This window comes from Sycon ciliatum, chromosome 3 (genome assembly GCF_964019385.1).
Source record: "Sycon ciliatum chromosome 3, ocSycCili1.1, whole genome shotgun sequence".
Classification (NCBI taxonomy): Eukaryota; Metazoa; Porifera; class Calcarea; order Leucosolenida; family Sycettidae; genus Sycon; species Sycon ciliatum.
This window is the reverse complement of record NC_088645.1, coordinates 144,893-159,536: the sequence shown is the minus strand read 5'-3', so window position 1 is coordinate 159,536 and position 14,644 is coordinate 144,893. Positions and strand designations below refer to the sequence as shown.

Below are 14,644 nucleotides of genomic sequence, written 5' to 3'. Positions count from 1 at the left end.
AGCATGTGTGAGAGTGATGGTGCGAGTGTTTGTTTGTGACTGTGTGTTTTGGCGTGTGCGTGTACATGTGTGTGTGTGTGTGTGTGTGTGTGTGTGTGTGTGTGTGTGTGTGTGTGTATGTACATGTACCTGTACCCAAAGGATACTGTACAGTACAGTACAGTACAGTACAGTACAGTACAGTACTGTACTGTACTGTACTGTACTGTACTGTACTGTACTGTACTGTACTGTACTGTACTGTACTGTACTGTACTGTACTGTACTGTACTGTACTGTACTGTACTGTACTGTACTGTACTGTACTGTACTGTACTGTACTGTACTGTACTGTACTGTACTGTACTGTACTGTACTGTACTGTACTGTACTGTACTGTACTGTACTGTACTGTACTGTACTGTACTGTACTGTCTTGTATCACGTATGGTGTAGTTTTATCACGTATGGTGTAGTTTCATTCCATTCTGTGATTCATGATACGCAATGTACATGTAGGTCAACCGCCCTTGCTTTTCTCCTCACTCCTGATGATGGTTCCTGTCCGTAATTGTGATGAAAAAGAATATTGCAGCGAAAAGACCACTTGCTTTGAATTGAGGATAGTGTGTGTAGGGGTGTTCATGTAAGACCAAGGGAACAAGAACAAGGCATTATAACAGTAGAGAGGTCATGAAACGGCGCGAGGAAGAAAAGTCTAAAACAACAAACAAAAATGCGCCCCATGCATAATAGAAAAAATCCTTTGCTTTTACCTGTTACTGGCGGAGGTGTGAATCTGCTGAGTCCCCGTGTAGAACAAGCTGTGAACTGTCTGCTGTGCTACTAGGAATGGTGAACGAGCATAGGTGTAGAGGATGCGGTCCCACGAGCCTGCATTCCCAAACATACCCTCAAGGCACAAGAGTATCTATGATGTGGGCGTGCAGATGGTTACAAACTGACAACGACAATGTACGCTACACTGAGTCTACCCTTCATGACATGCACATCTATACCACAGAGTGGATATAAATAAGGTGAGTTGCTAGCTGCAACAGCTAACATGCTGGGTGTGTATGTGTGTGTGTGGGGGGGGGGGGGGGGGTGCGTGTGTGTGTGTATGTGTACGTGTGTGTGGGTGGGTGCGTGTGCGTGTGTGTGTGTGTATATGTGTGTGGGCAGGCATTCTCATCACTACAGCCACACCACTGGTATACAAATGCTGGCAATCGTCACTTCCTATAGTACAGTTTCCATTGTACATGTTAGCGACTGGGAAGAAGACTAGGCTGCAGTGCTGCCGTATTCGCTCCCATCACATCACAAACCGATAGCTATGGGTGTGGAGAGTGACTTCAAAAACACTCTTTGCAACACACGCCCCTGGTCTGGGTCCTATTCTCATTCCCCGTGCATCCCTTACATTACTGTATTAGTCTGTAGGTGTTCAGTAGGGCTGTATTGCACAGCACACTCTCGGTACGGCAGTAGGGCTGTATTGATCAGCACACACTCACCCAGCCCGTGGCAGTGAACACAACACAGGCAACAGTCCGCACTAGACGCAGACTAGACGCTAGAGACGTGAGAAGGAGGAATTGCGGGGCAGCGCAAGCTGCGCGTGTTGTCCCTCGTCGGAAGTATCTACTTGACAGTGTGGTCCATACATACCTGATGATGCATCTAGCCCTGGACCATGTGTGATAGCGAAAGTGCGACAGTGTGACTATCTATACCACATCACAGAGATGATAGCGCCAGTGCCTGTGCCGAATCACTCAGCTGCCCAACTTTTTAATAGATGATCAGTGAGTATGCCGAATCACACAAAATTGTTCATGTACATAATAAGGACAGGGCGCGGATCGAATCACACACGAGACACGCACACACATACGCGCGCATGTACAATGTACCTACGCACACATTTTGCTGGCTTGGACATGCGTGTGCGTGTACATAGCACTCTGTTGGAGTGTTGGTTGCAGCTTGTGAGCACTACCACTAGTACTAGCAGTGGTTGTCGTGGTCATCGCGGTGAACACACAGAAGTCACTGATCATTCGCTATTATAAATGTCTAATGAGGAACGAGGTTTAACGTTTTGGGGTCCGCAGGTAATCTAGATCATAGTAGATGTTTCTCGTTCATCTTGGCACGGTGATGAGAGGCATATTGTGAATGGCTTCCCATCACTGCTCTGCTGGCTTGTTCATGGCAAATATCCTGTAAAGGTGTACCCATCCGATATCCACATGCACTGTTCACTCGTGTGCTGTGTGTTGTCATTCCACCTACGACTGCTGGAGATTGCGAGGGAATACTTGTTCATGCACGCACAGCTAACATCAGTGTACACGCATATCACCAGTGTTCTGAGGAATGACACGATCGATGAGAGCCACGCGCATGTAGTGGCGACATCAGTTCACTTCACCCAAGCCACGTAAATACATGTTGATGTGCGTATGACAATACACGATGTGTGAGATCACAGCCGAGCCGCGACAAATCAGAAAGGAACTGGGGAGAGAGAGAGAGAGGGAGGGAGAGTGTTTGGTTTGAGCTATTTTCAGTGATGGTCACAGATACATCACGTGTGTTACTAGTTCCCGATATACGATATAGATAGTGACTATGATGTGCTGTACTTGTGTTTGTGCTTGTAAAGTACCACTACTATAGTACTTCCTAATAACTTGCTAGTAACTTGCTAGTACATGTAGTAGTAGTGGTGGTGGTGATCTGGAGACTGCAGTGCATTGACCCAGTGGTCGTAGCGATACATGTATAAACAACTAGCCATTATGATTCGTCTCAGCTAACACCATTGTCTTTGAGCTAACCGGGCGTCGTGTCGTGTCTTCGAATCGAATGTTTCGTAGTGTTGTGAGTGATCGAGTCAAGGACGCTCTGGAACATTCCTTCCCGCCGCAGAGCACCCAACAACATTCATTCTCGCCACAGTGCAGCCAAAGACAATCTGAGACCATCCATCTCGCCATCTCGCCATAGTTTTAAAGTCAAGGAAAGTTTGCGACCATTACTATCTTTCTCGTCATAGTGCAGCCAAAGGTTCGTCGAAATCCACCTGACGAAGCCGTGTAGCAACATGCTGCAGCGATCCAGCAAGCTATCTCCCACGCCTATGCTTGCCCCGTCCCCAAGTATGGTGTCTGCTGGTGGCGAGGACAGCAGAGCAATAGCCCGCAGAAAACGAAAGGAATCAAGCCATGACGTCATCGTTCTGGGAGATAAATCCGTGGGAAAGTCAGGTAAGGCTACGATGACCACTGATAACCATGATAACTGAGATTATCATGAATGGAGCTGTAATTGTGTGCAGATTGTCATGTTTCAATTTCTTTAAACGAATTGCTTTGCTTTTTCGTTAGTTGTTGTGCCATGCCAGTGATGTCGTGTTCTGTGGATGCGCATATAAGAGGCTTTTTCACACAAGCATGTATGATCATGATAAGCAATGGCTTCCATCGGGGTCTAGCACGGCCACGGCAGTACTAACAAGGTCACAATGGACTGGTCCCTGCTCCAAGTACATGTACTGGTGGTTATAGTCAATTTTATTCAAACGTTTTCCCATTTTCAACTCCCTCAAACTTGTGAACTGGATGAGTAGTGGAATATCTACATGAATATCCACGTTGTACATGAATATCCATAATTGATTCTGCCCGGTCTTGACCATAGCAATCACATTCTGCAGGAAGATACTGTTCTGCACTTACTGCTAAAACACGAGATGAATGTCAGAGAAATTTCAATGAAATCTGCTTTTGAATGCCTGCAATAACAATACCGGTAATAACATACACGATCTACATGTACATGAAGTAATTTGTACGTGTTCCACGGGATTGTACATGATTTTACGTGATTGTACGTGTTCCACGGGATTCTATATTAGTAGTATCATGCTCTAAACAGGCATAATGTACTTACACGAACATTGAAAAAGTGTCTGTAGTCTTTGCTGCAAAGTGAGTGTTTTTTTGAAACACGAAACTCGGAGTCACGAGAAGGATTTTTGGTCTGCTGCGGTTTGCTCTGTTGTTCTGCCCTGTGTTCACGAACATTGTATGTAATGATGGGCGAAAAACGTTTCGTGATTCTTCAGCTGCCATGTGCTTCCGCTTCAACCTGCAGCTCTCGTTGTTCAGCTGATGACGCACAAATTCATACACGATTACGACTCGTCAGGTGGTACGTTTCTATGTTTCTATGTTGATTGTAGGCCTTGTTTACTGTGAAAATCCGAATGCTGCTCCTCACCCTTCTTGCATACACATGTACATGTACATGACAATGTTGAGAAAATACATGTAGGTTGATGGCCACACTTGACAGCATTCAGTCACACTCAGTCACACTGCTAACGCTATTTCACAGAATGGTTAACGAATAGTGGAGTACTGGCCAGTATCTTCATCAGCCCAGAATTGGTTGCAATGAAGTGGAGCAATATTCAGCATGTGTGCTGCAATAGAGTGTCCGAAATGCAGCAATCGAGGTGTGTGAGGGGGGGGGGGGGAGAGAGAGGGGGGGGGAGGTAAATGAGTACTGATTTGTCTAAGAACAGTTCATAGAGTTTCTGGCCAGTGTTCATGGATCATTTTCACCATACACTACACTACAGTACACATACATGTATACTGTATGTGTACTGTAGTGATCTACGGCAACAGTAGTGTGTATACTGCTGTCACGGATGCATATGTGTGTATGTGTTTGTGTGTGTGTGTGTGTGTGTATGTGTGCATGTGTGTGCATGCGTGTGTGTATGTGTGTGTGTGCATGCGCGTGTATGAATGTATCTACAAGTATATGACTTGTGTGCTTGCGTGTGTGTTTACGCACATGTACGTGTATGTGTATGTGGTACAGATCTCTTGTACCACAAGGACGTGCATGTCGGTGATCACGCGACAAAGCTTGGAATCTGGGATGTTGTCTCCAACGTAAGAAGCAAGATTTACGAACATTTAAGAAAAAAGGACCAATAAACTACAAGTTATGCTATAATGTCCACTAATACCACCAGTTACTAAACAATTAGCTCATGTGATTTTTACGAACATACAATTATTTATCTAGACACCAACTCAGATCACCACTCAGAGGATTCCCTAAGTAGCGCGTCCATTTTATACGTCATTTTATACGTCATTTTATACGTCACGATTATCCACCTGTACTCTAAGAGAGTATGTCCATTGTTAAGAAAAGTCCATTGAAGTGTACATGTATATGTATATTATTATGGTACGTGGGCATACCCAACAGAGTGATGCTAAGCTCCTCTTACAGGGTGTTCAAGTATGGAATAGGCTCCTGGAGAAATGAATTCGGGGTCTAATGATGCACTCATTTTCAATAAATTCTCTTGTATTTCCGTCCCGGTCTGAGGAGAGACACCTTACCTTAATCTACTCAAGGACTAACACATGTACTGAAGTAAGATGAATGATGTATGATGTATGATAGGCCTAATGTATGATGTATGATGTAGAGAGTGAAAGGTATCTTTTGTATGGGCTAATTACGATACTCCTGATAAGTATGGTAGATCAAAAGGTTGAGGATTTGATATGATTTCCGATGTTCTTTGTACTTTCAAGTACATGTATGTTGCGAGTCCTTATCATTCTTAGCGATATGACAGTAGCCTAAGTGACATCCCAACCTTACCCCAGGCAAACCTAACGAATCTCCGTCATTCGAATCCTGGGACCAACGTCGATTTTCTCTTCAGATGTTCCCCATTTCCATTTCCCTTACCTCAAAGTTATGAATTATGCATACAGGTTTGAGTTCAAGCAACCCTTCATACTCACACTCATACCACCAGTCATAGTGTTAGCAATACCATCACACACTCACGTGCAGTACGTGACATGTCTCAGTCTGGTGCTTGATGCTTGCTCTGGTGCTTGCAGGATACAGTGGCGGATTCACCTGCTATCCTGGAAGACAGCTGCGATGCAAGTGGTGTTCTTCTGGTCTACAGCGTGGCCGATAGGGCGAGCTTTCGACGAGCAGCCGACATGAAGAAATCCATTGACCGGTGGCAAACTCAGCACCGTCAAGACGACTCTTCGGAGATTCCGGTCGTGTTGGTTGGCAACAAAGCAGATTCCATGAATGGTCGCCAGGTGAGCACAAGAGAAGGAGAGCTCTTGGCGCAGCAGACCGGCTGTCATTCGTTCCGTGAAGTTTCCGCACTCGCAGGACATCATGGTGTCAGCGAGGTATTTGCCGAGTTAGTCATGCACATGCGAAGCTGCCGCATGGACAAACAGCCAACAACTGCAACGACCTGGAAATCGGAAAGGTCTGCTTCGCTGGACCCGAAACACACACAGGCTGGGACGGCAGCAGCAGCAGCTTCAGCAGCAGCAGCAGCAGCAGCGGCGGCAGGTAGAAGATATACAATGATATCACCAACAACAGGCGCAAGACAAACCACTGGTAGCTTGCCGAAATCCAGCTCTTTCGATGAACTAGCCTCGAGACAGTACGCTGAGAGCTACTATAACAACACACACGCGGTCGCTGTCACCAGGGGAACCGAAGGCAACTCCCTGACGAATTTCATTCGCACGAGCTTGAACGCTCTGAAGAGCCTCACACCACGCTCCTCGCCGTCACCTTCACCAAGATCCACTCCTCGACCGTCACCTAGGACTTCTCCTCGTCCTTCACCTATGACGTCACCACGACCATCCCCACGTTCATCACCCAGGCCGTCTCCACGAACATCACCTAGACCATCGCCATTCAATAGTCCGCGTGTTTCCATAGAAACAGGGTCCAGTGTAAGTGGTTGCCAAGACATCAGCATCCGTGCATTACAATCACAGCAATGTAATCAACAGAATCTGCACCAGCATCCGCGCAGAGAGCAGCTGGTACCGTCAGAACCAGGCCAAGCAGCGCAGGGGCCGGGCAGTACTGACGGTTATGGTGTGGTGCGAAAGGTAGCGAGAGTAGCTGGGGATGGACAGTACCGCTTCACACTACAGGCTGATGTTTGAATAAGTCTTTTTCTTCAGATGCTTGGCGTTTCGTTCATTTTTGTATTGAGATTTTGTGTCATAATTACTGTGTAAGCACATTTGCTTTGCCCGTACGTACAAGAGGCGTTTCACAATAATACATGTACAATGTCACGTGATTGCAATGTTCACACAGTAACGACTGCCATTCAGGCGTTCACATTTCCAAATCATTGTAACCCAGCCGTGTCTGGAGGTGCCAGTGGACATGATAATATTGAGGAACTACCGCGACCACGTGACCACTCAAGCAATATCCACTCCCGAGGAGTGATGCACTGCCATTACAAGTTTTCTGCCAGATTAGAGGGCTGAAGACTGTCCAGTATTCAGCAAGGGCAATTGATACACTCCCAAGTGTCACAAAGTGCATGTCATGGCCTTCTGCTTGCAAGACGTCAAGGGTGTTGGTAGCTTATCGTCTTGCGTGTACTGAGTATTGATGAAGTATTCCAGTGACTGCTATCTTTCCATAGCTAGGGTATTGGTTTATTCCTCTACATGTACATGCATGTACGTACAGATATCTCTTACGCAATGTTACACAATGTCATGTAATATCATAATGGTATCCAGCGACAGACTGAGGACTCACACATGCAAGCACACGCGTGAACACGTACGCGCGCACATATACACATACGCGCACGCTCTGGGATTGGTGCCTCTCATTCTTGAACGTTAACTTTGCTTCAGTGTATCCCCAGTACAACATTACTCAGTCAGTGATATCGCTCTGTTTGATCTCTAGACTGCCACATCACCGAGACCACAAACCAGTTGTCTAGTAGTCTCGCGGATATTGATTGGATTCGGTGAAAATCAGAATTACATTATCAATACGCTATGTCAGTGTCATAGGAACAAGTCACTGAGTTCTCAGATTTCTTTTGAATTCTCAGATACCCCCTACTGAAGTACGTCATTGTATTGTCACGTAGTGAAGTATAGTTGCACTTGAAAACACCGCCATTCCGGCAACAGGCTCTCAGCTGCACCAAATAAATAACTTTGCCAATATTTCGCCCATTGGGCATCATCAGGGCATCCGGCTGAGAGCCTGTTGCCGGAATGGCGGTGTTTTCAAGTGCAAGGAATACGCTACAATGGAGTTTGGGAATTCTGACGAAACGTTGTGAAGTATAGTTCACATTATTATTCGCGTTACAGCCAGCTACATGTACAAAGATGTACAGTGTTGAGAAACACAGCCAGAAGTTTTAGGAAGTCTCGCATGTGGTGCTGAAGTGAACTGGTGTATTACTGAGCGAAGAGTGAATCACAGAAATCAATCCCGGTCACAGATAGAGTAAATCACATACATGAATAATTCATCTTTATGCAGCTTCGTGATGAATAGGTACTAAACTGGTGCAATCTATTCAATTGTATTCGGAATCAGTTTTGAATTTGAGTTCAACGAGGAAATCATTGTCAGTGAGCCTCATATGGGAGTGTGTGCGCTTTGTGGTCTCGAACCAATGCGTAGAATTACAAAGTAAGCCTGATCAAAAGAGGCTTGCTACAGTAAACCGGATCATTTCGTATCTGAGCATCAACAAGTAGCTGAATATGACCAATAGCATGAAACATTCACCCGAGTCGCACGAGTATCATAATGTAATTTTAGAAGCAGATTTCCATTGAATGCGCTTTGCTTGTGACGTTGTGAATGCACAGAATGATGCTCATGTCATGACACCTTGTAACCAATGGTTTAGGTCATGACGTCAGGGTTCCGTAACTCCACTCTGGAGGGGCAAATTCGGAAAGGTGAGTTCGGAGACGTGAATTCGCATAGAAGAGCTGACGTCAGAGGACTGGCTAGCATAATCCCTAGGTTTGCACCACATCCAGGCTTTCCACGCATTGCTTACACACACACCTGGTAGCGTGTAGAATGGGTATGGTTTTCTCTGCGGTAGCGTTAGGTGTGATCAGTGTGCGTCCACGTGACTGCCCGGGACCACGTGACTGCCCGGGACCATACCTACACACTAGTCTGGCCATTGCTGCAGTTGCTTCGTACAAGTGACATGAGCGGTGAATGGTTTTCACGAACGGGTAGTCGTTCTTGATCTTCGTGCGCGCAGTCGTCTTGCAGTACCCGTCACACACACCGAATGTGGCGTTACCCACGCATACCAGACCCTCACCTCGATAGCGTATGAGACGGGTAACATTTCGCGGTTGACATCTCATGTTATGTGGTAGAGAGCGTTGTGTGTGGGTGATGCCCGAGGCACCCGACTGCGACGATGGCAAAACCGGTCGGTTTGGCTGGAATACTGGTCCTCTATGCGCTGGCCGAAGCTCATAACGTAAGTTTCGCTCACCTGCATCAACAAGAGGGCTTTCCGGCTGTACATACTTGTCGATGATTGGACCGCGGGCCACGTCTAATACTTCGTGTGGCACCGCCGAACGCGCTTTGCGTAGAACGGCACTCGGTAGCTCCAACTGAGGTCCCTCGTATGCGCCTCGTGCATCAGTGACGTCTGAGGCATAGTCAGATGGAGATGACGGTGCAGAGCTCACACAGGATGTGTACAGCAGTAGACAGTGTAGACAGAGTAGACAGTGTAGACAGAATGCTCTGAGTAGTGATAGTAGTGCGTGCTCCATGTTCCCTGAACGATCCCCTGGAAATTGCTAGTTTCCGATTCTCGTTTGACAGTCGTGGCTGCATTGGATGAGAGATCAAAGATTCAGAATTGACTAACAAGCGTCACTGATATACCATTCCATAAATGGATTAAATGAGAACGAGGAATGATAATATTGGTGAGATTCTTCCTTACCCTGGGGAGAATATAAACACTGATAGACCCTGTGCTAAAGAGCTGACAAGACATCGATACTTGTTGTGCACTGGCGGTTGAAAGAGAAGGAGAAAGGAAACCGACACGAGTCACACGACACAGTGTATTGTATTGTCTATTCATGTGCAACAGTACAATGACGTCATGGTGTAGACTGTACATCTGCAACAGTACAATGACGTCATGGTGTAGATTGTCGGTATCGTATCGCCATTGAGCCGAGGTCACGTGTACATGAAATCAGAGTTTACCAGCAATGCAGCATGCGCTCTGTACCTTCTGCACACTGCGACTAAAGACTTAGGAATATTGATGTCAGCTCGTTGCCACGTTGGCCTGACCGTACAAAGCACAACATGTCATGAGGCCTTGAGGGACGAACGAAAAGAGGAGAGCAAAACGGAGCAGAGAGAAAGACGTAAAAGGTGTTCTCTCTAGAGGTTTGCCAGGAATTCTATTCCTACATGTTTCCACATGCATTTATCTACACCTGGGAATGACGTAGGGTTATATACGGGTTAAAATGCGGAAAAAAGCTATTCCTTCTTACCACATCTTTGCTCCATGAAACTATTCAATGGTCTATCCCGACGCATTAGATCAGTTCAGAAGTTTATCAGCACCCCTCCTACCCTTTATCTCTTCTCTCATCGAATCTAGCATAATTATGCTCTCGCTCCCATCTCCGATGCCGCTGAACTTGGTCATATTCTGTGATAGCTGCATCTCATTCCTTGCATTGTCCGAGATCAACACTTGAACTGTCACCGAACTTGCAACTGACTGCTATCCAGTACTGAGTCATGGCCTCACTAGAGACCGCCAATATATGTATTGTATCTCTCGTGCTGGCCAATAGCGCAATAACAATGATGATACTTTGCAGGCAACCTGCCTACACACAAGAGAGCACTGCATTTCACACAAATCCATTAGAAGTATCGTTTCAACGTTTCGGTCTTCATGACCATCATCAGGAATCGGAAGACCGAAACGTTGAAACGATACTTCTAATGGATTTGTGTGAAATGCAGTGCTCTCTTGAGTGTAGGCAGGTTGCCTGCAAATTATTCAAGTGCAATGAAGCTGCGTGAAGCGTCCTTCAAAATTTTGATAAAGATGATAATTTATTCAATGTAGCACCTACCTATTACAGTCATTGCAGCAGAATCAGAAGATTGAAATCGTAACAAGACATAACACGTTCATCACATACATACCTTGAAGATGCGCTGCACTGACTTTTCAATCTGCTAATGTGCTTCAAGCCGCTCTACCTCCTCCTCAAGGGCACCTCTCCACGTTTCCTCTTCTTTTTCTTGTGTCCGATGTGGCTGTCCTGATCCGATGCATTAGCAGTAGATCCAATTGTCGCGCCCAAAGCCTATTATAAGAATTCAACTGGAGATTCAGCAAAAACTAGTCTTCAACTTGATGTCGTGGACAACGCCTTTTTATAGGGTGCCATTATCGTCACCGCGGCGACCTGATCCATTTGCAGTGCAGTGACGATATTCCCATCCAAAGGTGCCCCCGGCTATTTCTATTTTGCCTACTTCAGGTATGACTACTGGCTGACGAGAACTACACTAGCACTGGCTGACGAGAAAGTCGCACTGAATACCAAGTACCCCATTCATACACAACCTCGCACTGGCCACTGCAAATAACGGAGCTGCTGCTACTGCCGATGATGATACTGCTGCTGCTGCTGATACTGCTGCTGCTGATGATGATGATACTGCTGTTGCTGATGCTACTGTTGTCGCTGACGCTGACGCTCATGCTGCTGCTGCGGCTCACACACCAGAGAAACTGGAACCGAAAGTTGCGACACATCTTGTTCCTTGTTTAAGTGCTGGCCGGTCGCATAGTGCCTGTGTGCGTTGTACGAGTGTATGGTGGAACAATGTTTGGTAGTAGCAACCTGCATGCCTGGCGAGGTTTTTGTGGCTCTACTGGCGCGCTAAACTTCTCTCTCGACTCTTCTGACACAAGGAGTTTTCATTGTCAGGACATGTCTAACCGGCTCCGTTGAACCCTTCCAACTCCCATACCATCTCGTGTCAGCGCTTGCAGCATGGTACGCGTCAAGTTAGGTACCTGAACCCCCATCTTACCCATTTCTAGGGTATCCACCGTCCAAGTAAATAGTTAAGCCTGTACAATCATGTACGTTGTTTAGCGTCTTCATTGCTATGGTGATGTGTAAGTGTATGATGGTGTCGTCGTTATCTGTTGTAGATGGAAATAGCAGCCAAATCACTCTCAGTCCCAGGTATAATTTGTAGCAGTACATTGTATTTGCAGATTGTGTCTAGTAGATGCTTCAATAACATGACTGCAGTGTTCCAGTCACGTGACAAAATTGCCTGTGTCCATACAATCTCCAGCCATGGCTACGTACATACACACCACCTAGGGCAAGATACAATGCTTGCCTGACACCAAAGCACTTGGCAAGATTCTGACGCTATGGCATACACGACACATAATGTGTGCGGGTCAAGATCCAGCTGCTGGAACGATGGCTGGCCGGTGTGCTGTACGTATTTCATCATTGCAACATGTCACACACTTTCCGCTAGGTAGCGGTTGATTCGACGTCGCATGTGGCACTTTCTAGATGTGAGAACAATGCTGTGGTAGTATTGTTGAGTGTTGATCCGTGGACAGGCAAGATCGTTGGTGAGGATGGCTACATCGGTGTTTTACCGATTGCCACCTTAAGTATGTACATAGTACACGACGACACGATAGGTATTAACCGCATCATGCACATGCACAGTTAGCTCCCTGCATGTGATGAACGTCACACACGCGTGCATACACAAAAGCAAAACGCAAACGCACGCGTACAGACGCACATGTACTTCGAAGTACTCTTACACACATGGACACCCACGCACGGGCATACACACACCAAACACACAGACACACACAGGCCCACAGTAATTGTTAAAAGTATTGCTCACTTGTAACTTGTAGATGACAATAAGCATTCTGTACAAGTACTTAGAAGTAATACATTGCCCGAGTGAATACATTACGTCATTATGACGATATCATTATCATCACCGGGTACCCTCCGGCAAAGTCGGAATACACACGGGTGATCTCCTCGTGCCATAACATCATACACTTGCACCTGTGCATCTACGAACATGATTGTATACAATCATAGGGATATACAGTCATAGAGGGAGAGTATAAATCCTAATCCGTTGATCTCCGAGCTGCAGACAGTGCTCGATGTCAGAGACAGAGCTTAGTACATAGCAGACTCAGCGGAGGACGCTCAGGTTGGTTGCAACTCTGAGTTTCATGCCGCTAGGCAATCATCAGACAACTGAAACTCGGATGTACCCTGCAGTAGAGGGAGTGTACATGTATGCCCCTGCCTCTCCCCCACTCCTGCCATTCCATACAGGCATGCCCCTGCCTCTCCCCCACCCCTGCCATTCCATACAGGTATGCCCCTGCCTCTCCCGCACTCCTGCCATTCCATACAGGCATGCCCCTGCCTCTCCCCCACCCCTGCCATTCCATACAGGCATGCCCCTGCCTCTCCCCCACCCCTGCCATTCCATACAGGTATTCCCCTGCCTCTCCCACACTCCTGCCATTCCATACAGGTATTCCCCTGCCTCTCCCCCACCCCTGCCATTCCATACAGGTATTCCCCTGCCTCTCCCACACTCCTGCCATTCCATACAGGTATTCCCCTGCCTCTCCCACACTCCTGCCATTCCATACAGGCATGCCCCTGCCTCTCCCCCACTCCTGCCATTCCATACAGGCATGCCCCTGCCTCTCCCCCACTCCTGCCATTCCATACAGGTATTCCCCTGCCTCTCCCACACTCCTGCCATTCCATACAGGTATTCCCCTGCCTCTCCCACACTCCTGCCATTCCATACAGGTATGCCCCTGCCTCTCCCCCACTCCTGCCATTCCATACAGGCATGCCCCTGCCTCTCCCCCACTCCTGCCATTCCATACAGGTATTCCCCTGCCTCTCCCACACTCCTGCCATTCCATACAGGTATTCCCCTGCCTCTCCCCCACTCCTGCCATTCCATACAGGCATGCCCCTGCCTCTCCCACACTCCTGCCATTCCATACAGGTATGCCCCTGCCTCTCCCCCACTCCTGCCATTCCATACAGGCATGCCCCTGCCTCTCCCCCACTCCTGCCATTCCATACAGGTATGCCCCTGCCTCTCCCCCACCCCTGCCATTCCATACAGGCATGCCCCTGCCTCTCTCCCACCCCTGCCATTCCATACAGGTATTCCCCTGCCTCTCCCACACTCCTGTCATTCCATACAGGTATTCCCCTGCCTCTCCCCCACTCCTGCCATTCCATATGTCTCATCGCTGCCTTGCTGCTTTGTGCCGTCAAAGGGTGTTATTTTGTTGTTGTAAAAACAAATAATAATGTATGTATGTGCTATGGTTCCAGCAAAGCGTCGTCTGGTTTTGAGCGCCTGCAAGTACAATAGTAATGTGATTAGTTAGTTTATGAATTGAACGATGACCTGGGTCACTTGCACCAGGAGAACATTGAATACAAATTGCTAACAGGCGTACTGCAGACCACCCCTGTCAAAGTGTTGACACAGGGCGACGCGTTGGAACCATGCTCTTGTAATGCCACTAATGGCACATGACACGAGAGACCACCCGAGGCAGCATCAGCTAAGTTACTGCAGAGACCATCACCTCCGACCATTGGATATTAGTATCAACAAAGAGATGCACAAT

General features: G+C 47.1%; 1 protein-coding gene and 1 long non-coding RNA gene across 2 annotated transcripts; one reads left to right on the top strand and one right to left on the bottom strand.

Moving 5' to 3' along the window:
• The first annotated feature begins 2,505 nt into the window (after nt 1-2,505).
• On the top strand, nt 2,506-7,967 carry LOC135813179 (GTP-binding protein REM 1-like). The gene is made up of 4 exons (XM_065326392.1): nt 2,506-3,257; nt 4,147-4,203; nt 4,885-4,958; nt 5,937-7,967. The coding sequence occupies exons 1-4, from the start codon at nt 3,095-3,097 to the stop codon at nt 7,032-7,034; spliced, it is 1,392 nt and encodes a 463-aa protein (XP_065182464.1). The 5' UTR covers nt 2,506-3,094; the 3' UTR covers nt 7,035-7,967.
• A 192-nt stretch (nt 7,968-8,159) lies between these two features.
• Nucleotides 8,160-11,553, bottom strand: LOC135813178 (uncharacterized). The gene is made up of 2 exons (XR_010552991.1): nt 11,098-11,553; nt 8,160-9,738 (listed from the first exon to the last, which is right to left on the bottom strand). It is a non-coding gene; the product is annotated as an uncharacterized LOC135813178 (long non-coding RNA).
• Between the last annotated feature and the right edge of the window lie 3,091 nt (nt 11,554-14,644).

What these genes read in the sequence shown, in the direction of transcription:
- LOC135813179 (XM_065326392.1), top strand. Translation starts at nt 3,095, where the DNA reads ATGCTGCAGCGATCCAGCAAGCTATCTCCCACGCCTATGCTTGCCCCG. An exon ending in TAAATCCGTGGGAAAGTCAG is followed by an intron (nt 3,258 to 4,146) that starts GTAAGGCTACGA and finishes TTCAACCTGCAG; the next exon opens with CTCTCGTTGTTCAGCTGATG. An exon ending in TCTGGGATGTTGTCTCCAAC is followed by an intron (nt 4,959 to 5,936) that starts GTAAGAAGCAAG and finishes TGGTGCTTGCAG; the next exon opens with GATACAGTGGCGGATTCACC.